The following is a 25,368-nucleotide window of genomic DNA, read 5'->3' on the forward strand; positions in this document are numbered from 1 at the left end:
GGGGGGTTGGGGGGGGGGGTGTGACTGATGGGGACATAAATACATAAATGTATATATCAAAACCAGTCATTGATAGAGGACATAACTGCATGAATGTATCCATTCTATGTACTATCCATGTCCGTACCTGTCTGCTTGTAACGACGTGTTAACTGTCGATGTCCGTATCTGTCTACTCAACTTGTAACGATGTGTTAACGGCTAATGTCCGTACTACCTATTGTCTAAAAAGTATAAGAGATGCTCAACTACCATTGTGTAGTTGAGAAGGTAGCTGCCAAGTACTGTGGAGTATCAGTGCTTTCTCCCAAAGCTTTGTCCAAAATAAAACTGTTTTGTTGAATCTCCAAGTCTGACTCCGAAGTGGTAAATTTCCCACAACACCTATCTGATCCAATTCCAATGGTGAGCGGCATCATTGTTAATGCCTGTGCACATTTTTTTTATCTACAGATTACCTTATTATAACAGAACAGTTGTAGATTTGCTTCACTTTGCATAGTATTGCAGGTGCATCTGCTATCTCTACACTGACAGAAAATGACACATTTCACATCATGATGATAAAAGCCCATCCATGAATGTATTAATTCTTGCTTACCTTCATAGAATCCCTTCAGTGCAGAAGAGGTCATTCGGCCCATTGAGTCTGCACCGACTCTCTGACAGAGTATCTATCATACCTAGGCCCTTTTCCCGGCCTTATCCCTGTAACCCCACAAATTTGCCATGGCCAACCCACCTAACCTGCACATCTTTGGACTGTGGGAGGAAACTGGAGCAACTGGAGGAAACCCATGCAGACACGGGGAGAATATGCAAACTCCACACAGACTTACCTTACCAAGTTACTTTTACTATTAATTAAGTAACCTGCAATTACAATAAATCCCTAGAGCCAAATCCCAACACCAATTACTTTTTAGCCTGAAATTTGTAGTAATTGTACCAATGTTGCATTTTAGGTGGTTTTCAAGAAGATGCTCTCTCTTACTCCTGTTTCTGAAGCCTTGTGTAAATTGTGCAAGCCTCCTCTCTGACACTGGGCTGGCCAATGTTGTGCTCATTTTATTCAGCAGCTCTGCAGCATTTAAACAATTTCGCCAGACATTTAAACCGCAAGGAAATTGAGTCAGTCACCTCTAATCTACCCGTTTGAACAATACACCATCTAATTCATGAAGTGAAAGCAAGGTAGGCTATTCTATCTGAAACAAAAAAGCACCCTTCTCACAAGCAAATATAATAAGCCCAACAAAACTTAGATAGTGCTAAGGTATTTGTGTGATTAAGAACTTGGATACATGCCTAACAGTAGATGGTGCTTTGAAGTAGCTGTTACAAAGGTAGCCGGCTCATGTTTGCCACATCACTATTTACCTTTAATTTATTATCTGCTCCTTCATCAAAACAATCATACTATATGCAGTTCCTGCCAAGAGACAAACAGCCTACTGAACACTTACCATTCATGGTCACACCGCAGCATGGCAGTAATTCAAGCAGCAACTTAAAACTAGTGTGACAGATATCTTAAAATGGCTTGGCACTGGAAATCTTTGTAAGACAATTTTGTTGCTGAATGTATGTTGATTCATGGTTGGAAAGGATAGGTTACAGTATTGGCAGACAAACATCACTGTGAGGTTAAACACAATACCAGGAAAAAATGCTAAACTAGTGCAGTCACGATGAAAATGGCTAGAAATGGATTTCACCAGTCTCATAAATATTTGCAAGCAGGAGTCTTATATAACACGATTATGACAATCTGATTTCAATCCAATCACTGATGTCTCTTCCTGCCACCCAACACACATGTTTGAATAGTTTCTCAAAGCCACTGAAACAGTATTTAATGGCACCTCAGCTGCAGGTAAGTAGATATCATAGAATCTGTGACACCAACTGTTTGAATTACCAAGAGGGTTTCCAATTTCCACGTTCCAGATTGCTTTTTTCAGATATTCTTTGCCTATCCTACTCTATTCAGTGGAAAATAAATCTGTCAGCTCTCTGCCCTTGCAAAGGCATTGGAAATATGCAATTGTCATCTGTTAACTACAGAACAATAATTTAGTTATTTTCGACACCTGCAGTGAATAGAAATGTTCAGCAGTAAATGTGAAAGTAGTCATCAAATGCCGCATGTATTAATTGAACAGTTCTGTGCAAAGAGCAAGAAATCGTGCGACTATATCATTTAAAATCAACACCCTGAAAGTATGTGGTTTTCTGAGTGTCAGAGTGACTAAGGCAATGGAACATTTCTCCGCTTTGATAGAGAAATGGGTTTCGGTCTGTATAGATACTTACCACTTCGTATGCAGTAACGACTTTCTTCAAGACTTCTGGGATTACTCCTTGGGGCTCCATTGAAGGGTAATCATCTTTTAGATTCAATACCACAATAGGTATATTATCATTGTTCAGAAGTGTTGACAATGCCATAAAGCACTGTTTTAGATTAGAAACCGGAGAGAGGCCACACAATTCCTTGAAAGAAACTATTGCATTCTGAAAAAAGAAAATAAGTTAAAGTTAACAACTCAAAATTGTAAATAATTTTTTGATATAGTTAAGTGACCAATATCGTACGGCAAAGAATATACACCTGAATTTCAACTGGGATAATGATTCTCTAATAAAGACCAAAAAATCTGATCACTCCCATAAACACAATTTCATGAACACAGGCTGATATAAATCATAAGAATCAAAATCCCTTAGTTTGTGGACAATTCATTACATGAGACTACTCAATTAGTCATTGAGAGAAGTTAATAGACCATTTATTATGCAGTTAGAACCTGCAGTGGTCTATTTTGGAGCATTACAAAATATTAACATTTTTTTGAATACCTTCAGTGGTTAGTTATAAAAATATTGAAGATGGAAATAAAGCCATTTCATTTCACAAGGTGTTTGGGTCATGTAAAGCTATCATCAGGAATACATCCAACAAGCGTTGGCAACTCTAATTTAGGAAGAGCAGCTAAAAGCCTGGTCAAAAGGGTTAGATTTAAGAAGAGCTGGAAAAGTGGTGAGGATTAGGGAGAAATTTGAGTTGAGGGTCTAGATGACTGAAAGCATGACTGCCCATGATGGGTGCAGGTAAAGGAATATGCACAAGAGGCCAAAGTTAGATGAATGTAGAGCTCTTGCAAGGATGGGTGCTGGCTGGAAGATATTATGGGGATAAACAGCAAAACCATGAAGAAATCTAAACACAAGCATGAGAATGTTTGGCAGAAGTGACTGGGAATCAACAAAATTAACTGTGGGGGCTATCAGAATTGAACTTGCATACATATATAAAGGTTTCTGGGCCATTTCAGAGGGCCTGTAAGCAAGACCAGGTTAGAGTAGCAGATTTCCTTCTCTAAATGGATTTTTACAACAATCAATGTTAGTTTATTAATTGAAGTTAAATTCCGGTTAAATTCAAGGCACCAGCTGTCTTGTTGGGATTTAAACCTATGTCCCCAGAACATAGCCTGGGCCTCTGGATAAATGTCCAGTCACTAGTCCAGTGTCATTTCTACAGCATCACCAACACCTCCAGCAGGTGTTACTGGGTACCAGTAAGGAGAGGAACCCTGGCTGAGACTTTTACCATCACTAAGTTTAAGTTTAAATGTATTAGTATCATAAGTAGGCTTACATTAACACTGCAATGAAGTTACTATGAAAAATCCCTAGTCGCCACACTTTGGCACCTGTTTGGGTACACTGAAGGGGAATTTAACAGGGCTGATGCACCTAACCGGCATGTCTTTCAGACTGTGGGAGGAAACTGGAGCACTGGAGGAAACCCACACTGACATGGGGAGAATGTGCAGCCTCCACACAGACAGTGACACAAGCCGAGAATCGAACCCAGGTCCCTGGTGCTGTGAGGCAGCAGTGCTCACCATTGTACCACCCACAGCATGCATACTAAAGCAAACTGTACTGTCTCTACTGATGTTCCAGTTAAGTACAGGTAGTTTGCAAAAATAAAATATTCTAATAATCAAAAAAATACAACATGAGAACACTGGCTTCTGACCCCTACGGTTATCATCGTCAAAGACTCACACATCACGTTAATTCCTGACTAGACTGATGAACGTGTCGCCTGTTGGATGTTCTCAGTGTTAGAATAGGTATCAGCTTGCAATGCAATTTATTCCACATTGGCAAGGAAAGTGCTGCAGGACATATGAAAATGCTGGATTAAAGCAAAATAGGCAAGGAATTTAAAGTAAGAAAGGTGAGTAAAAGTAAACCTTTTTGTAAAATATTACTGCTCAGTACTACAAATTATTAAAATTTGAATATTATGCACCTGAGCAACTCAAGTATCTTTGAAATGAAATGAAATCATAGGAATCACAGACCCCTACAGTGCAGAAGGAGGCCATTCAGCCCATTGAGCCTACACCGACAACAAAATCCACCCAGGCCCAATCCCTGTAACCCCACGTAACAGGCAACATCTAGCATTCATTCCTATTCCATCATGTCACAACTCCAGCAGTATAATATTTGCTCAGAACGCTGCTCAGAAAATTAGCCAATGCTGTAGAATAACCCAAAGTGCATTCAACATGCATGTAGCCTTGAACCTTAAACATAATAAAGGCTTGTTTAAACGCCCTCTAGACCTAACCTGCAATCGGAAAATTACTTATTAGCACACATCCTCAATTCAACCAGTCCCACTGGCCTCTGTAATGTGCAAAAGTTCCACAGAGGCAGTGAGATGATCTTTGGAACAACACAATGTGTACGGCTAATGTGTGACAAAAATCAATATCTTGGACGAGAAATTATTGTCCTGTAGCACATGGGGTCCACTACAGACTGTTGTGCCATTAGTGCATTGAAATTACATTTATAATTGGATTTTGCTTTCAAAAAACAATTTCATCATTCATCTATAGTGACTGAGAGGAATACACATGAAGATTTAATGGTAATCTTCACTAGGGAATTGGATAAGCACTTTAAAAAGGAAAATTTCTGCAGAGTTATGGGAAAAGTGCAGGGGGTGAGACTAATTGGACATCTTTTTCAAAGAGCAAGACAGGCACGACAGGCTGAATAGTCTCCTTCTGTACTGTCTGATTCTTAAAAGTTAAAGTTTATTTATTAGTCACAAGTAGGCTTACATTAACACTGCAATGAAGTTATTGTGAAAATCTCCTAGCTGCCACACTCCGGCGCCTGTTCAGGTACACGGAGGGAGAGTTTAGCATGGCCAATTCACCTAACCGGCATATCTTTGGACTGTGGGAGGAAACCGGAGCACCCGGAGGAAACTCATGCAGACTCCGCACAGACAATAACTCAATCGAACCCAGGTCCCTGGCGCTGTGAGGCAGCAGTGCTAACCACTGTGCCACCATGCTGATTCCATCATCTTCTCTTTCAACATTTCTATTTTAAAAAGATGAAGATAATGTAACGTCGTATGGTTGTCTGTGAATAAGGACACAGCTAATAACTTAAAACAGTTGACTACTGTAGCACTCTACTGCTCTTACGTGCGGCGTCTGCAACCACGTGCCCTTCTCCACATCCCATATCATTACTGGTGCACAGGTTGCTTAGCAATATGTAAATGAATGCACATTCCACATCTTCCTCATTTTAGTTACAACAATCTGTAACTGCATGGAAGAAGAATAGTGCAGAAAATGGCAGTAAAAGAAAACAACGGAGAGCTTGAACGCAGAGAACATGAACTTGAGCTGAAACTGGTGCAAAACCCAAACCTGTCCCTCCCCTTTTTCAGAAATAGCATGTATATACATTTAGGTAGGCATATGATCCTTAAACTTGGGGTTTGGTCTGCTCAGCCTGCCCGAGTGTATAGTTACACAAGGTAGCTTGTTCTGGGAGGCAACCGGGTTACTGTCCACATGGTGGACAGTACCAGGTGAGCATGGGATGGGCACAGTCGCTGCAGGGTCTGTTACACTGGCAGCAGGAAAGACCTCTGCCTCAGTTGGTGTCTGAGGCACGGTTTGCAGATTCAGTGTGTCAGCCTTTAGGGCAGCTAGCGGGGCTGGTTCAGGCACCTGAAGAAGATGACGTTGGTTCCTGACATACAAGGTGTCATATGAGGTGACCATGTAGCTGTTAGGTTTGGGAGCAGGGCTATGCACAACAGCCAGTTTGTCATAGCTCTGCGTAGTTTGCATTCTGACTGTCTCTGGCCTGACCCCAGAGTCTGGTGTTTGCAGGCATTGCTATCACAGTAGTTCATCCTTCTTTGCAGTTATTTCACAAAAGTTTCCTTCACATTTGTTGCCACTTTAGGCTGCAGCAGGGGTTTGACAACAGAGATCATGGTCTAGGTGTGCCTGGAGAACATTCTCTTTACCGGTGAGGGCAGACCTTCCCTTGGCAGGCTGCACAGTTAAACAATTCACCATAAAAATCTGAGTTGTCACAAAGGCATTTTTCCAGAGGGTGCTTTGCTGAATGCACTGCATGCTCTGCCAAACCATATGATTGTGGATAAAAGGGGCTGCTGTAACATGTTCAAAGTCCTGTGTGTGTTTGTGGATAAAAGGGGCTGCTGTAACATGTTCAAAGTCCTGTGTGTGTGCAAAGTTCTTGAACTCTCTGCACACAAGCTGCCTGGCATTGACATTCTACAACAGCAAATGATGGACAAAGTGTCTCTTCAGCTCCCTGATTACTGTGGTGTTCTTCATGTCAAGTAAGTAATCAACTTCACACCACCCTGAGAATGAATCAACAAGATATGTCTCTCATTCCAGCCAAATACATCTGCTACGGTGAAGACCATGGAAAGTCTGGAATCTCATGGAGGTGCAGTGGATCTTTAGTTTGGTGAGGCTTGCATGGTGTGGACCCAGACACTTCTCACTAAATAGTTGGTTTTGCCTTTTGCTTTGTCACCTTGACCCCCGGTGCCTTTGGTGGAGTTCCTGGGTGCAACGGTATTAGTCCATTTTGCACTGTTAATGCCTCTCTCATGGCATAAAAATGTGGAGCTCATGGGGAAGCTCCTCTGCTATTGCATGACAGCCCTTCATGATGATGTTGTGGAATTGCTTGCATGCATTCTCCGTGACCACAGTACTTGGATTTTCATAATGTCGCTGTCCTCCTCATACCCCGGTCGTGGATAGGTGGTCCCTTGAAAGGGCATTGTGAAGTACAGTTCCTTACCATGTTTGTGGATCACACGGAGGTTATACCATTTGAGCTTGAGCATCATTCTCTGTTTTCAAGGATCGTCCCTTTAGCCTGAGGTTGCACCCTCTGGTTCTAGTTTTTCCGACTAGTGGAAACATCCTCTCCACGTCCACTCTATCCAGGCCTCGCAGTATCCTGTAACTTTCAATAAGATCCCCACTCATCCTTCTAAACTGCAACGAATACAGACCCAGAGTCCTCAACCATTCCTCATACGACAAACTCTGCATTCCAGGGATAATTTCTGTGAACCTCCTCTGGACCCTTTCCAAGGCCACCACATCCTTCCTTAGATACGGGGCCCAAAACTGCTCGCAATACTTCAAATGGGGTCTGACCAGAGCCTTATACAGCCTCCAAAGTACATTCCTGCATTTGCCTTCCTAACTGCCGACTGAACCTGCAAGTTAACCTTAAGAGAATCTTGAACAAGAACTCCCAAGTCCCTTTGTGCTTCTGATTTCTTAAGCATTTCCCCATTTAGAAAATAGTCTATGTCTCCATTCCTCGTTCCAAAGTGCATAACCTCACATTTTTCCACATTGTATTCCATCTGCCACCTTTTTTGTCCACTCTCCTAACCTGTTCAAGTCCTTCTGCAGACTCTCCCCCACCCCCCTCCTCCCATTCCCCCTGTTTACTCAATACGACCGGTCCCTCTACATATCTTTGTATCATCTGCCAACTTAGAAGTTTCAGTGTCAATGAGGGCCCTCAATGCAAAAGATACTGGTCTGCATTTCAGGATACACACTGCTCCAAGCCCATACTGAGACAAATCAGCAGATAACATTATAGGTTTCGGACATCAAAGCATTGTAACACTGGAGGGCTGAAAGCAGGTCCTTGTGTCTATTGAAAGCCCTGCTGAGGTTCTCCTGCCAGCACTATTCCACATCCTGATGAAGAATTTGGCGCAGAGGTGAAGCCACTTTTTTACAGCACTAACCACCATAAACCAGTTAAGTTTAAAGGTCCAATGCAATTTAAAGGTCCTTGACAGGCCAGGAAAAAGGTAAGTGTCTAAGGTGAGCAAAGGGCAGGGAGGGGTTGAAGGGCAAGGAGTTGGAGGTCGGAAGTTGGCGAGTTTAGGAGTCGATGGGGGGGCCAGTTTGGAGGTCAGATTGGGTCTGCAGTGGGGGGGAAGTTTGCACTTCTGAGTAATTACCATGCAAACCTTACCAGTGAACTTCTAAAGGGGATTTTCCTGTATATCTTTGAGGGACCCTCCCACAGTCCAGCGCTGGAGAGCTTGGACCTCCAGGCCCATAACATTAAATAGGTGTTAATTTTCTTGTATCATGACTCCCAGACTTATTTTTTGAGGGTTATCCAATTGAGCCTCCTTTGTGTTCTAAAATAGCAACATGACCTTGTTTATACTGCAGAGTCGGTTAGCTCGTGGATCACGGCAGAGTGACGCCAACAGCGCAGGTTGAATTCCCATACTAGCTAAGGTTAGTCATGAAGGCCCATCTTCTCAACCTTGCCCCTCACCTAAGGTGTGGTGATGCTCAGGTTAAATCACCCCCTTAGGGAGGAGAGCAGCCAATGATCATCTCGGACTATGGTGACTTTACCTTATCTTAACAAAAACAATAATAAATGTAACATATACAGAGAGATTCATTAATTAAATAGCCCTAAAATAAACATTACATTAGAAACCGAAATGGAAACCAATGCCAGAAAAAAACATTCATGTTTTATCAGCTGACTGGCCTGAAGTCACTTGACCACCATGTAGTGGTAGACAAGACACCAACTTGCCTGAGTGATCTGCACTTTGTTTCAAGCATGTTCTGGTTTGATTTCTGACAGATAATCCCCAGAGGTGTAGGCAGCCTTCAGTTATTTGTGTGTGGGGGTGGCAGATGAAAATTAAAATAGAAAAGTATTTTTTCAGCCAGGTTTGATAATAGTAAAATTATGTTTTAATATTTTAAAGAACATGACACAATCCATACTTCACCCCAATATGCAAAAGCAATAAAATATTAACTGAGGTCACTCTAAAATATTTAGTCATTAAATGAATTGTAATTAAACACTGATTAACAACATTTAAGTTAAAGCTGCATTCCTTCTTCAGATCAGATATGTAAAGTTGCCATAGTCTTGATAACCATAGGCTGCTCCCTCCTTTGACTGGTGGTGATTTTAACCTGAGGACCATCACAGGCGAGGCAGAGGGAACCATCCAGCCAACTGAGCTAACTGGCCTCTGGTACCAGGTATGCCCTGTCTCGATGTTGTGGTAGCTCAGGTGAGTGTTAAGCATTTCACTGCTATTTTCAAAGTACACTTCAGCGGTCACGGGCATTCGGCCTCTGATCTTCGGGTAAGCGTTCTCCAAGGCGGCCTTCACGACACACGACAACGCAGAGTCCTGAGCAGAGACTGATAGCCAAGTTCCGCACACGAGGATGGCCTCAACTGGGATCTTGGGTTCATGTCACACTATCTGTAACCCCCACGACTTGCCTGGGCTTGCAAAATCTCACTAACTGTCCTGTCTGGAGACAATACACATCTCATTAACCTGTGCTTAACGCTCTCTCCACTCACATTGTCTGTACCTTTGAGACTTGATTACCTGTAAAGACTCACATTCCAACCATTATTTTGTAAATTGAGTTTGTGTCTTTATGTGCTCTGTTTGTGAACAGAACTCCCACTCATCTGACAGAGGAGTAGCGCTCCGAAAGCTAGTGGCTTTTGCAAACATATATAAACCTGTTGGACTTTAACCTGGTGTTGTGAGACTTCTTACTGTATTCAAAGAACAGCAGGGAGTTCTCTGGGTGTCCTGGATAACATTTATTTCTCAAAGCACATCACCAAACTAGACTAACCATTCAGCTCAGTTGCTCTGTTTGATTTTGGAATACTCTTGCCAGGGACAGTTTTCTGGTATCGCATTACTTTATTTTACAAAGAAAAGGCTGCGTCTGCAGTTTAAAGCAACACAGTCCTAAGCTCTGAACCCACAATACCAGGTGCAGGCTGTGAACGTGAGTTTTAAACTCCCGCTACTCGTTTCTCATTGGGTGAGTTCCTGCTCGCTTAATAAGGAAACTCTAATCCATGAAGCCCAAGAGAAGATTTATTGATGATCCACCGTATCCACTATGACAGAGTGTTTGCCGTATGAAAATAGATTGGTACATTTACCTTTGCAATGAATAAAACCAAAATCTAAATTCACAGTGAAAATCCCTTACATTGCAGCCACTCTTTGTAGATGATTATGCGATAGAAGACGTGTGTCTTCACACTGCTGCAGAAAACCAAGTCGACACCGCAGAAAACCAAGCCAGTCTCATTGGTGACATTTCTTGGCAAACTACAGCCTGAAAAGCCTGTAACACATCCGCTTCACCGTCATAACTGAATAATGAGAGTCACTTAGGGCAGAAAGAGAACACCTGAACTCAGTGTCATTGGTGAGATATTCTGTTTCTGGATCTTCACACAGGCCCTGTTTTAATCTAATTACATAGTGTTGCTGATTGACGCCAGTCAAATGACAATTTGAAACTGTACATTATACAGGGGTAACCGTATCATTTACCTCCATGGAAGAGTCATTTAATTATTGTAATCCTTCAGAGATATAAAATTATTAGTTTAACACTGCATACTTTTGTGCACAAAATGAATCACTGACATCAGTTTTATCGAAAATAACATGTGACTCAACATAAATACTACAACTTGTTGATAACTTTATCAAACAAAATATTTTAAATTCCTCAGTACTTTATATTATACTCTTAATATGTACACCTGATAAGAACACTGAAATTGGGTACATCTGACTGTTTCCAAAGTTCAAAACATATATTCTACCCACAGAATTAGTCTGTGCTAGTGTCTATCCTCGATGCAAACTATACTAATACTATATTGTCATTCTCCTGTTTCTTCAGTCACCTATTTAATCTCCATAATTACATAATGCCATTTTTTAAAAATTCACTCACGGGATGTGGGCAAGCTCAGACATGGCTGAAGAAGTGGTCACCCTTTCGAAGATGAATGCTAGTCATAGAGTACAGTCTCACAACTATCAATAAAAAGAGCTTCTGCTCTTCTTGAAACCAAGTCTTTCAAAAACCTTTCTAACCAAACATTTAATCTTCTGGTCTGTATTTTGCAGTCAGCGGCGAAGAAAGGACTGTCACTGCTGACCTGGAAAAAAGCTGCCCACAAAGATCCAGGGATTCCTGTGGCATGGTTTTCCCTTTTCCTTACGGCACCCGATGCCAAGTAAAGGGGACGTCGAGGCATGCAACAACAGTGATGTCAACAAGCAGGTAAGGTGCCAATCATGGGAAAGTATTCACACATTACAAACCAGAAAGTTCAAAACACTTATTTATCCTTCGCTTTTAATGTAAGTTTTCAGGTAGTGAAATAAATGATTAAGATAGAAGCTGGAAATAGGCAATAGGCCCACAATTTTCACTTTCAATGATGTCCAACAGCTGTTTCAATTGGGAGCCCTGGACAACTACAGGGCAAACAAACCTGGTATAGCACACACGGAATGAGCACACGGAGTACATGCCATATTGCATCCACGATCACTTCTGACCTGCAATTCCAATTTCTAGGCCTCTGTTTCAATACATTTCTGTCGCATTCCATCATATTTTTAAACATCTCAACAACAAATTAGATTTAAATAGCGCTATTAACATCGTAGAACATCCCAAGGCACTTCACATGAATGTTATCAAATGATATCTGATGCTGAGTCACATAAGTAAAATATGACCGGTGATCAGAAAACTTGGTAAAGAGGAAGGTTCAAAGGAGCATCTGAAAGGAGGAAAGGTGGAGGGGTGGAGAGGTATAGGGAGGAAATTAAAAGGCAAAGGGTCTAAGTAGCTGAAGATGTGGCATCAATTGTGGAATGATAAAAATTGCAGATGTGCAACAGGCAAAAATTGGTCTCACACTGTAATCACCTTTAGCCTAATGAAAATAACCCCATTTTTTCAAAATATTTCTTTACACTTGTATTTCTTGGTACCAAGCAGCATTGTGGTGAATTTTCATTGTGCCCTGCCTAATCTTCCTGAAGAGTGGAACCCAAATTTGTACTATACTCCTACTGTGACCTTACGCTGATTCACCATTGCAACTTCTATATTCTATACCTCTTGTCATAAACTCAATATCGCATCATTTTCTATACGGTCTTACCAAATTGAATTGCTATTTTTAATGTCTTATGAACCTGAACATAGGACTGAGGAGCAGGAGAGGCCAATTGGTCCTTTGAGTCTGCTGCGCCACTCAATTATATTGTGGCTGATCAGATTTTGATTTCAATTCCACTCTCCTCTCTGCCTCCATAACCCTTGACTCCCTTGTCTATCAAAGGTCTATCTAGCTCAGCTTTGAGTAACTTCAATGACCCAGCCACACTGCTCTCTGAGGAAGAGAATTTCACAAGCTAATGGCCCTCTGGGAGAAACATATTTTCCCAATTTCTGCCTTAAGAGGAAGGCCTCTTATTTTTAAACTGTGCCCCTTAGTTCCAGTTTCTCCCACAAGAGGAAACACCACCCCCACCCGCCCCCCAGTATCCACCTTATCAAGTCCCCTTGGGATCTTTTATGTTTCAATAAGATCATCTCTCATTCTTCTAAACTCCAATGGATGTAGGCCCAACTTGTTCAACCTTTCTTCATAAAATAATCCCTTCATCCCAGGAATGAGTCGAGTAAGCCTTCTTTGAACTGCTTCTAACATAATTATATCCTTTTCAAATATGGAGACCAAAACTGGACAGAGTACTCCAGATGTGGTCCCACCAGGGCCCTGTCCAGCTGCAGTAAAACTACCCTACTTTTATATTCCATTTCCCTTGTAACAAACACAACATTCCAGATGTGTTCCTAATCACTTGCTGTACCCATACCAACTTTTTTGTGATTCGTGTAACCAGATCTTTCCATTTAAATAGTATACTGCTACCCTATTCTCCCTGGCCAAAGTGAACAACTTCACACTTTCTCACAGCTCCATGTGCAAACATTTTGCCCACTCAGTTATCTACAACCCTTGATAAACACTTTACCTCCTTTGGACAACTTACTTTCCTACCCAACCTGGTGTCATTGACAAATTTAGCTACCATACATTCAATCTCTTTATCCAAGTCATTGATATAGATTGTAAACATGCGAGGCCCAGCACTGATCCCTGTGGCACTCCACTAGTTACAACTTGCCAATCAAAAAGACCCACTTTCCCTACTCTCTGCTTCCTGTTAGCTAACCAATCTTTTATACGTGTTAATATGTTACCACAATTCCCACCCAAGCAATCCATAAACTCTTATTTTGTGTACTAACCTTTGATGTGGCACTTTGATGCCATTTGGAAATCCAAGTACACCACATCTATATGCTCCCCTTTATCTACCTTGCTTGTTACTTCCTTAAAAGGAATTCTAAAATATTAGCTAAACACAATTTGCCTTTCATAAAACAATGTTGACTCTACCTGATCCCATTATGATTTTCTAAATATCCTGCTAGAACATCCTTAATAATAGATTTTAGAAGTTTCCCCATGGCAGATGTTACGTTAACTGGTCTATAGTTTCCTGCTATTTTTTGTCACCCTCCTTTCTTGAATAATGGCATTACATTTGCTATTTTCCAATCTGTTGGATCCCTTCCAGTATCTAAGGAATTTTGGAAGATGATTACCAATGCCTTTACTATCTCTGCAACCACTTCTTTTATGGCCCTAGGTTGCAGGACATCTGGTCCTGGGAATTTGACAGCTTTCAGGTCAAATAGTTTTCCCAGTATCTTTCGCCTGGTGATGGGGATTGTTTTAAGTTCTTTCTTCCTTTCCACATCTTCATTTTCAAGTATTTTTGGGAAGCTAAGTCTTCTTCAGTGAAAACTGTAATACAAGTGTCTGGTATATACAGGGTTAATGTGGAACTGAGTGTAATGCTGCTCACAAAATTACGTAAGAAGGCACGTGAACCAGAGCTAAGGTCAGTGTGGTGTCGGCCCGAGATGTGCTAAGATCTAGCCATGAACATAGCTCCTTGCCTGCACCCTTTACTATATGTGGTTACAAGTAGTTAATAAAGACTTCCTGTTAACATACAGAAATCTACAAAGAGTTCCTTAACAGACATGTTAAACACCATTTTAAAAAAGACAAATACAAAATACCTGTTCAACTCTACTACCATTTCCTTGTTTTCCATTAGTAATTCCTCTGACACATTTTCTAGAGGACCATCAATCATTTTAACACGCTTGCAGAAACTCTTCCTATGTGTTTTTTATATTTCTAGCTAGCTTTCCCTCATACTCTAATTTCTCCCTCTTTATTTTTATTTAATCATTCTCTGCTGGTTCTTAAAATCTGTCTAATCTTCTGACCTACCACTAATCTTTGCAGAATTGTACAATTCTTTCCACTTGACACTATCCTTAACTTCCTTATTTAGCCACTGATGGTTCATCCTTCTCAAAGAGTCTTTCTTTCTCACTGGGACAAACCTTTGCTGAAAATTATCAAATATCTCCTAAATGGTGTACCAGTGGACCTCTACTGCCTTGCCTGTAACCCAGTTTCCCAGTTCACTTTAGCCAACTTTGCCTTTATACCTTTAAAATTACCTTTATTTAGGTTTAAAATACTTCTCACACTCAACATGGAATGCTATCATGCTATGATTGCTATCACCTAGAGGCTCCTTTATTATGCAATTATTGATTAATTCTGTCTCATTGCACATTACCAGGTCCAGAATAGCCTGTTTCCTGTTTGCCACTAGAATGTACTGCTCTAAGAAATTGTTCCGAATATACTTTATGAACCAAGTTTACAGTCACCCATAATTATAGCAGTATCTTTCTTACATATCCATTTATTTATTCCTATATGCTCTGTCCTACAGTGTAACTACTATTCAGGGGCCTCTAAACTACTCCCACTAGTGATTGCTTACCCTTACTATTTCTTATCGGTGGCACAGTGGTTAGCACTGTTGCCTCACAGCACCAGGGACCCGGGTTCAATTCCCGGATTGGGTCATCGTCTGCGCAGAGTCTGAGGTTCTCCCCGTGTCTGCATGGGCTTCCTCCGAGTGTTCCGGTTTCCTTCCACAGTCCGAAAGACATGCTGATTAGGTGCATTGGCCATATTAAATTCTCCCTCAGTGTACCCGAACAGGCGCCGGAGTGTGGCGACTAGGGGTTTTTCACAGTAACTTCACTGCAGTCTTAATGTAAGCCTATTTGTGACAATACATAAATAAATAAAAAATAACTACATCTTGCTCTTTCGAGCTAAGGTTGAACAACAAATCAGTGATATAATAATGTTTAAAAATATGAAAGGATCATACAGGGTAGATAGAAGCAGAGGCTTCCTAGTAGTCGAATCAGAATAACTGCAGACAAGATTAAATGTAAAAGATTCCTGATGAAGGGATACTTCTTCACACAGAGTGTTGTGAGGCCAAAAAATTAACTTCTAAAGTTAGTTGTTGTTGCAGAATTCTTGTCAAAATTTGACTAAATAGATAAAGCAAAGGAGGTTGAAGGGTTGTAATATAATTGGATGTATTTGTTCTCATGGAAGGGGAATGCTCATAGAACCCCTACAATGCATTCGGCCCATCAAGTCTGCACCGACTCTCTGATAGAGTATCTTACCCAGGCCCTCTCCCCCACCTATTCCCGTAACATTTACCATGGCTAATCCATCTACCCTACACATCTTTGGAGTGTGGGAAGAAACTGGAGCACCCGGAGGAAACCCATGCAGAAATGAGGAGAATGTGCAAACTCCACATCATCACTCAAGGCTGGGGTTGAACCCCGGTCCCTCAGAGGCATTGCTAACCACTGTGGCGCCCAGATATGGATTGGTTGAATTGAATGGTCCGTTTCCAATTTGGAACCTCAATGTATCCCTAAGTATATTTATTTTGGTCAATTGTGGGAAAACATTCCTCCATTCTCACCTTCCAGGCCCCCAAACATACCTTCCAGCTGAAACAGTAGTTTATTTGTACTTTCAATTTTGTGCAGTATTCATTGCTCACAACAGTTTCCTTTACATTGTCTCAATTAATATCTCCTGCCTGCCACACTAAGGGACTTGTCCTTTTATTCATTCCTTCTCTGCCTTTTTCCCTGCCTCTGAACTTGTTCAAAACCTTCTACATCTTAATTTTTTCCAGTTCTGATGTTTCTTTCTCTACAGATGCTAATCCTGACCTGCATTTTCTGCTATTATTTCAGATATTCGATTGTGTGATTGTTTTTCTGTTCAGTTTGCAAACCTAAGCTTCTGGTCACTTTCCCTTTTAATTTTTTCCATTTTTTCCCCCTCCCCCTCAAACCCAACCTCACTTTCATTCTGGCCTCAGCTTCCTACATTGTTCCAATGAAGCTCAACATAAGCTTCAGAAACAGCACCGCATCTTTTTATCAGGCACTTTACAACTTGAGTTCAGCAACTTCAGATTCATAACCACTGCTCCCTTTTTTTTCCAAATAGCAGGTGCTGATAATAGTTCTGTTATTGACATTGTGATGAAAATCTAGTTCATGGTTGATGTTACTATCTTAGAGGTAATGTTTAGCTCTGGAAAGATTGTAGTTGTGAAGATAATTTAGCTAAAATGTTAGGATTTAGAGATTGCCAGAACACATAAAACAAAATGGAGTGTTCAACCACAGTTTGCCTGTTAATTCATATTTACCTCATGTTACTTCTAAATGTTAGAGAATAAGATAGCTATTGTAGGCTATTTTACTTTTCTGACTTTCTACAGTAAAGTTTATTTTCTTTGTTCAAAAGTGTGGAATCTTGTGGTTTTATTCTCCTGGAGAGTAACTGGGCTGTCTACTTTAACAAAAAGTTACTGATCCCTAGCTGGATGGTAACAATATTTATAGCGTCTTTAGACTCATTTTTTACTTCTTAACTTGTCCAATTACCATTTCTTTTTGCCTTGCAGCAACATCCCTTTTACCATTTAATATCTCTTGCCTGCCACCCTAAGAGACTTGTCCTTTCATTCATTCCTTCTCTGCCCTTTTCCCTGCCTCTGAACTTGTTTAAAACCTGCTGCATCTTTTTCCAGTTCTGATGAAAGATCATTGACCTGAAATGTTATTGTTTGTTTCTATGCAGATGCTACCTGACCTGCATTTTCTGTTATTATTTCAGATATTCCAGCGTCCGTGGTATTTTGCCTTTCTGTCCACCTCTTCTATTTATTTAACTAGCTTAAAAATGTCTTTTGTAGTCAATCTCCTTCTCATACGCATTGCTTAAATAAGGAACCAACATAATCTCACAGGAGTGATTCATTTTGCATAGCTAAGGATACACAAAAATAGGTGTGTTTTGGCTTTTGCCCACCAGACTAGGTAGTTCTATAATTGTAATTTTAGTATGTTGTGATATATAGTGCTGACTGATTCCTTCTGTTGTGACTTTGGCCATGCCCTGCCAGAGGTAAGCACCGCAACAGATGGGTTGAGGAAGAACCAGCAAAAACCTATTAACAACTAGTAAGTTGATTTGGCCCAATGTCATAAACATGGTTACGAAGCAACATGACTGGAGACATGGGATGAGGCTGCGTTCTATCCTGTTGCTTTGTTAATTAACTTTGCTCAATATTATGAACATTTTCACAAACAATGAAAGTTTTACATTTCATTCAATGGTCCCTTCTAGTTGTAAATTCTATTCACAATTCATATACATGTTAAAAAACACTCGGAACTCGGAATAGATTTTGAATAACTTATCCAGGTGGATATCCCAAGAAAAATGCTTTTATTTGTCGCTGAGCAACACCAAGAATTATCCAGAGACAAGTAAGCACATCATGCCTTGGGGGCCTCACTGCATCTGCCATAGGCAGGAAAGTGGATAATTAGCACAGCAGAAACATTTGCTTTTTTTGCTGTTTAAGTTAAAGCGTGCTGATTAAAAGGAAAAGCCCATTACATTTTGTGGCTGATGTCTGTAATTGGGGAATGCAACAATTTCACTTCACAACATTTAGCTGCTAGAGAAATGCTGTGGGGGCTAATTTTAGTATCACAATAGTTTGAAGTAAATTAAAATTAATATACAAGCAACTATTTAGTGTATCTTCAACAGGATTAGCTTTTTAAAACTCATTTGAATTGCAAAACCACAATTATTAACATGGTGCAACATTAGCATTTGAATTCAGAATAATACTTCAGATTTTTGATCAACTTTGAAATGTTCCATTAAATTATTAAGGCTTCATGTGTGGGATGAAGAATACATTAAACATAAAATATATGAAGCTGTAATTTTATTTGAAAAACAACAGGAGAAATACTCATTTTCTTCCTTAATTTACAATCTATTATAAAATTGTGGATAATAGATTTTCAAATGCAAATTCTCAAAGTGCCTTTTGTTTGTGCCTGTGAAAGAACAGATGCTAATTATGTTGCATTGGAAATAATGATGCCTCAAGAAGCCTTTCAACCAGTGTAAGTGCTGAAAACTTGAAAGAGAATCAATTGACAAAACTTGAGGAACCCTCGACCAGCTATATCCTGAGTACTCAATTAAGTTCTAATATGGGGAAATGCGATCGTATCATTACAATTGTGAAGTTTATGCGGTTATGTTTTAGGATTATATCTTTTGGTTTATAAGATTATTTAATTTTGGAACTGACTGTAGCTTTAAATTTAAGGTAAATGAAGGTCATGCGACTAGTTTTAGAGTCTGCCTGACGGTTGGCCTAGGTGGTTTGATTATTAGAGATCAAAGGGGCTCAGATTGTTTTACTGAGAAGGTGGTACAAGATATTTACGCTTGGGGACAATGACCGCTGTCTTTGAGTATACCATGAGGAGACCCTTAGGCCCTGATTTTACCACCACGCCCAGGCAGGCGAGGCTCGCAGAACGGCATTCTCCGTTGGCCTCAAGCACGATCTTACGCACCTCGGGCAGGCGTGCCAGTAAAATTCTTGCCTTAGTCTCTCAAAGTCCCAGAAAGGTGTTATAGGTATTAAGTTGTAAACAGTGGCGGTCTAAACTAACCATTTACTTCTAAGATAAAAGGGAGTGAGGATCAAAGCTAACTAATTAGCATTTTTACTCAGATATAAACTTGTGTTTCCCGTTGCCATGGGGATGAGGTAGAGAGAGTCATTTTTGAGATTAGGTTACAGAATTCCCCATAAAGCCATAAAAGAGAGACAGCACTTTGCAATTTTATCTTCAGGCAACTGAGCTGTAGAGAGCAAGAGATCGACACCGAATGGGAGGATGGCTAAACGCCAATAAGAAGTTTCCAATGTAAAAAAAATCACAATGTCTTCAGTTGACCAAAATACTCAAATAACCATAAAATGTATTCAGAAAAGTGCACTTTCTTCACAGTGGTAACACCACTGTGACCCAAAAGTGATATCAAAATTTCTTAACTTTCCTAAATGTATCGCTATGCCTGGGTGCAGCAGAGGTGGAGGCAGCCTGCTGGCTGCTACATCCGGATGTCTGTGATGACCTTTGGTGGACATCCTCTGGTAGCTTGAGGCCTGAAGGCTCCAGCATTAGGTTGGCCAGGCAGGTGAAGTTAATGTGCTTCCTGGATCCATACTTAGGGATATAGGGCACACCTACATGCCGGCATTCCTCTGATTAAGGCCGAGAAGGCATGGTGGATGAAGTGTTATGTTGCCATTTTCTTGAAGCCAACAGCCTTCTTCTTGTGGGTGGAAGACATCTGTAGTGGGTCCCTGGAGAAAGGTGGGCTGGAGAGTGTTAAATGTCTGTGTTCTACTTGTCTTTAAATAAGGCATGCAGGCCATAAAAGTTTGACCCCACCAGCCCCAGACCTACTATGTGATTCAGTCCAATACTCGCTTGTGCATAATTAATGAGCTTCCAAGTGTGGGATTGGGTGCGGGTTACTGCCATTCTAGCCAGCAGGAAGGGTGCCACCGAAAACATCTTAGTCACATGAATGGGAAATTCTGCCCAAAATGTTATTCTAACCTTTCTTTATGCATACTTTGTGCACTCTCTCCTTTTTGGAAGACTTGACATTGGATTACCAATTTACCACAGAGCATCTGACCTTGGGAGAACACGTTTCTTCAATTTTATTTTTACCATACCTGTAAATCCAGTTAAAAGATATATTTTCCTTTGTTTATAAGTAGATGCTATGTCAAGGACAGAAAGCTATTACTCAAAGGTAAGGTTTATTCATTGAAAATAGTTTTTGTTGAGACTGGAAAACAACAGGATATGGGATAGATTTTGTTGTTTTAGCAGAGTTTGTATAATAGAGGTGAAGGGAGTTACTGTTTCATGCAGAGTTGTTTCTATGTACGTCTCTATGTTTTTATTTCAGCTTGTCAGAATTGCTTTAGTGAAGAATTAATTTTTATATATAAAATGCAGGTCTGCTGTCTCATGTAGTGTAGAACCGCTGCTTTCTCTTGCACTCAAGCACACTCACGCCCAACACCCCAAGTTCCTTATCTTGGCTTTGTTGTCAGAGGAGGACATTAAATAAATCATTTGCAACATGGAAGGAAAGAAGATATTCAGAAGTGCGCAGACCGGACTAGCTCACTGCCCCACACATTCTGGTCTCTAGTTCACAGGAGCATGAGGGTGTATAGTTCAAGGGACAATTGGAAGTGTGGTAAAAGAGAGGTGGAATAGAGGGGAAAAGAATGGGTGAATCAGGTCTGATCACTTTTTTTCCTATTTCTTAAAATCTTTCAAATACATTTTCCAGTTCTGACGTGCATACCATGGGAAAATATGTTGCAAACTTTGTGCTTGCTCATTTTATGATCTTTCCAGCTCTTCTTGGGCAATCCTGATTATAATCAATATAAGATAGCAGTGGAAGAGCATATGCTTTTGGCCACATGCAAAATACCAAAATAAACTTTCAAAACTCTCAATCTGCCATAAATTATCTATAATGCGGTAGGTCAGACCTGCAGCCAAAGTTTTAACATGGAACTCTGGGGTAAATTTTCCGGTCCCGCCTACTGCAGTAATTTTTAGTCTCGGGGCCAGTGAAACCGGAAAGTGCGCCTTTTGTTGCATGGGTATTTGTAAAAGGTTAACTCACAAACAACCTTCCAATAGAGCCAAACTACATAAAAGCAAATTAGTGCGGATGCTGGAATCTGAAACCAAAAGAGAAAATGCTGGAAAAATGGAGCAGGTCTGGCAGCATCTGTAAGGAGAGAGAAGAGCTGACGTTTCGAGTCCAAATGACCCTTTGTTATTTGGACTTGAAACTCAGCTCTTTTCTCTCCTTACAGATGCTGCCAGACCTGCTGAGATTTTCCAGCATTTTCTCTTTTGGAACCTAACTACATGATCGACATTCACTTATTCAGGCACAAGTTGGAATGCAAGGTGAGTTTATGTGTTTTAGTGCATGTGCTTATCAAACAACCAGCAACTCTACATGACTCCTAGCAGAATAAGGCTACACATAAAAGGAAAGAACAAACAAAGGACAGGACAGGACTTTTAGCTATTATGTACATTTTAAGAGGTCACGCTCCAAATTCTCTGGGGCTGGAGATCATTGAAAAATGGGGGCAGGGTGAAGTCAGGGCCTCTCCCAAGCTCAGAGCTGTAAGCATCCATTTCCTGTTATTTTTTGTCTACTCACATGCACATACTCCAACACATCACCACGCCACATACAGTGAAGAACACAATAGAAAGTTGGAGCCTGGTTGAGGCCTGTTGCGTGCACAATGATTTTACAGGAAACCAAAAAGCAGCAAATGTACTAGGAGTCTGCACGTCATCCTTGCAATAGAAGTTCATAACGACCATTATTCAAAGCAGGCCAAAGCACCATAACGGGCACTTCAGTAGCATTCCAAATGCTCAACACCCAGCAACAATGAAAATGAAGGGGAGAAAACTGGCATTAGAAACATATCAGGAATATGCAGTTCAGGTTTTAGCAACAAGGCCAGATTGTGCCTGGTCTTCATGGCCTATTTCATATCGACAAGGTGAGTGAGTGGTCACCATGAGACAAATTGAGGAACCAAGTGTAGCCTTAGGTAAAATACAATGAACAATTACTTTAAAATTAAAATGAAATTCTCTCACAAAATGGGACTAAAGAGCACTTTAATCTTGTGTTGAATAATTTGGGTGGGGATTTGGTGATGTCAATATCCATTTGAGTTCCTGTTTCTGATTTGTCCATTCTTTATGGATGTGAATTATCCCACCCGCTGGAAAGAATTATTCCTTTTACTTTCTTCGTGATACATACAAGTAAGATTTTTGGGGATAATTTGCAATTTACTGCTGGAGTGTTGCAGAACGGGTGCCTGTTTATAGGAACTATTCGATACTTCTTTCTAAAAGACAATTTCGGTGATTCCTAGAAAGAGAGATTGTAAATTAGCCTCTCGGTTGCTATAGAAACCAAGCCAAATGTGGCATCCAACCACAGCAGACACTACTTATTAACCATTATCATGTCAAAGATCAGTCAACCTGCATTTCCTGCTGCCAGCTGCCTCCTCTGACAGCTTTTATTGGGAGCTACTGAAGACAAATGGTCATTAGCTCATTTCTACTGTAACTCCACCCACTCTATATGGGAGTGGGGGAGGGAGGTGGGAGAAGACATTAAGTACCTGCTACAATTAAGTTGGTGCTTAATTTAGCAAATTAATTTTTTGCAGTAAGGATATCCTGCCTGTCATTTACCACATTGCAAGTTATGTTTAAGGGATTTGAAATGAGCAGCTAGAGTTACGAGGGAAGCAGATGTGGTGGTTGGTGGTCTAAAGAGTCGAGGTAAATAACTTCAATCCTTTATACATTGTAACTTCTCCAGCCCAGAAATCTATTGTTTAGAACACCGGTTTAGTTAAATTGTTTGAGCAGACTGAGCAACCCTTGGCATAATTTTAGCACAGTACTTTGCAAGTAGAAAAATGGGCTATAGAGTACTTGGATAAGTAAAACATTTTTTGTTACTGATTTATAACGGCAGTTTTACCAAAAAAATTCCGAACGAGTGTAAAAATGGGGGAGTTTCAGACCTGTTTTTTCGGTGAGGAAAAAGATCAAATCTTATGGCACTTGGTTCAAAAAATGAGCCACAACGTGATTCTTGCCAGCTGGGAAGGGGGCAGGGCCTAAGCTCATCAGCAAGCCAGCTGCAGCCTGCTAGAGGGCGCTATTGCACATGCACCCTGATCTCCCAGTGCACTGTGTCAAGAGTACAAAGTACACTGGGAGATTATCACTTCCCTACTCCACCCTCCTGATTGCGCACCCCATATCTCCTCTCCCCCACCGGCCGATCGCCACCCCAATTACCTACCCAGCTCCACCACCGCCTCCACCCCCCCCCGCCAGCAGTCGATCACCTCCCCTTAGGCCCCACCCCCTGGCACTGTCTGGTGTCCTTTGCATTGCTGAATTGGGGGGGGTGGGGGGGGCAGTCGATTGCAGTTCTTGGAGCTTAGTAAGCCCAAGGATTCTTTGAGGGCCTTCGGAAGGTGCACTTCTGCTCACAGGGAGTTCAAAAAGAGATGGTAATTATTAAAACTTACTTTGGCTGGTCAGCTCCTCCAGTCATGTTTCTGGTGTCAGGCATCAGGTAGTGAGAATCCCTGGGCTGAATCTTAGTTACCTAAACTGCAAACAGGAGCTGGGATGTTTTCAGGTCAGAAAACTGCCTCCAGTGGGAAACTGATTATAGTTCAGATTTTTACATGGGAAACCCTTAATTGGTCTAGTGATGGGCTTCCTGTCCAATCAAGAGTCAGTAGGGGTGGGATTGAGGTGGATCAGATGAAATTTGGGATTGATTTGGACTCCCCATGGTAAACATCACCGAGGCTGCTGGTTGGTCCAAGGGAAAAAGATCTGCTGATTGTGCCAAAGCCTTCAATAGCACCAGGTGAAAGTGAGATATGACAGGAAAACCCGAAACCTGGCACTCCATGCAGGGCTGCCCCTTACTTCATCAATGCTGATCTGGGTCTCAGATCTGGAAGCTTTGAGAGAGAGGATGGGGTTTTCTTCCCAGAGAATGATAGGAGGGACAACTCTCTTTCCAGTGACATCTCCCACTACCTCCTGTTCCTCACGCTCCTGCTTCCACCCCACCTCGAGCTGTCTCCTTCTAGGGCTTCACCATCTTTAGGTTTCGCACCACTGGATAGAGTAGAAGAACACCACAATGACTGAGAGCCTTGCAGGAGGGTACTGGAGGGCAGCACCTGACTTATTCAGGCAGCAGAATCATACCTTCAGAAGCCTGATGATTGCTGAGAAGGTGGCAAAGGTTGTGCTACTTCTGTCAGTAGCTCCCATGGAAAGGTGAGTAACTATGTCTTCAGGTTTATCCTCTGTCCCCTAGAATCCATCCACACACCTTGAGAGTTGGAGTGAATGTCTATTGCAGCCTGGACTAGCAGAAGGTGAAGGAGTGATGGTAGATGCCAAGAAAGGAGCACAGAGATGGTGCAAGCTTTTATTGTGGTGGCAGGCCAGTTGAAAGTTCAGGAAGTGGAAAATCTGATACTCGGATCCCCATTGCCAACTGCAGGCTTCCTTCTGGGCAAGCGGCTGCCCGATTACTTTTGGCAGCCTTGCCCCTGCTCTTCTACCAGGTGATGCCAAAGGCATGACAACGCAAGTCAACAACTGAAGGCTGAGTGCCATACTCTCTGCCATCTGTGCAGCACCACAGGTAGCTCCTAAGCAAATGCCAAGTTCCACTCTGCACTGCTGACCCGCTGGTGCAGCCATGACTGGCTTCCCACTTTATACCCACCAGTAAATCTATATCGGGCACTCCACAAAGCCCATGCACCCACTTCAAAATTCCACCATTTAACATTTACAGGCTCATTAAAAGCTTGCTAAAAGCTTTAAAAGATCTTAATATAGAGAGTACCAAGATCACTGGCCTACCTCAGTAAACATTGCTTCTATCAGGAAAATGGCATCCTGAAAATGGCATGCTGGCCAGCACTGATACTTTCTTCTCCACTTCACCCACTCCTTTCCTATCCTTGGCAACGTGAAATTTCAATTTCCCCAATCTTAA

At 41.3% G+C, this 25,368-nt stretch overlaps 1 protein-coding gene across 2 annotated transcripts in view; it reads right to left on the reverse strand.

Moving 5' to 3' along the window:
* plcl2 (phospholipase C like 2) overlaps positions 1-25,368 on the reverse strand; it is a 260,838-nt gene that overhangs the window by 74,733 nt on the left and 160,737 nt on the right. For both annotated transcript variants that reach the window (XM_078236009.1, XM_078236010.1), the window contains one exon: positions 2,317-2,517. In XM_078236009.1, coding sequence (XP_078092135.1) covers positions 2,317-2,517 — 201 coding nt within the window. The remainder of the gene's footprint in view (positions 1-2,316; positions 2,518-25,368) is intronic.

This window comes from Mustelus asterias, chromosome 2 (assembly GCF_964213995.1).
Source record: "Mustelus asterias chromosome 2, sMusAst1.hap1.1, whole genome shotgun sequence".
Taxonomy (NCBI): Eukaryota; Metazoa; Chordata; class Chondrichthyes; order Carcharhiniformes; family Triakidae; genus Mustelus; species Mustelus asterias.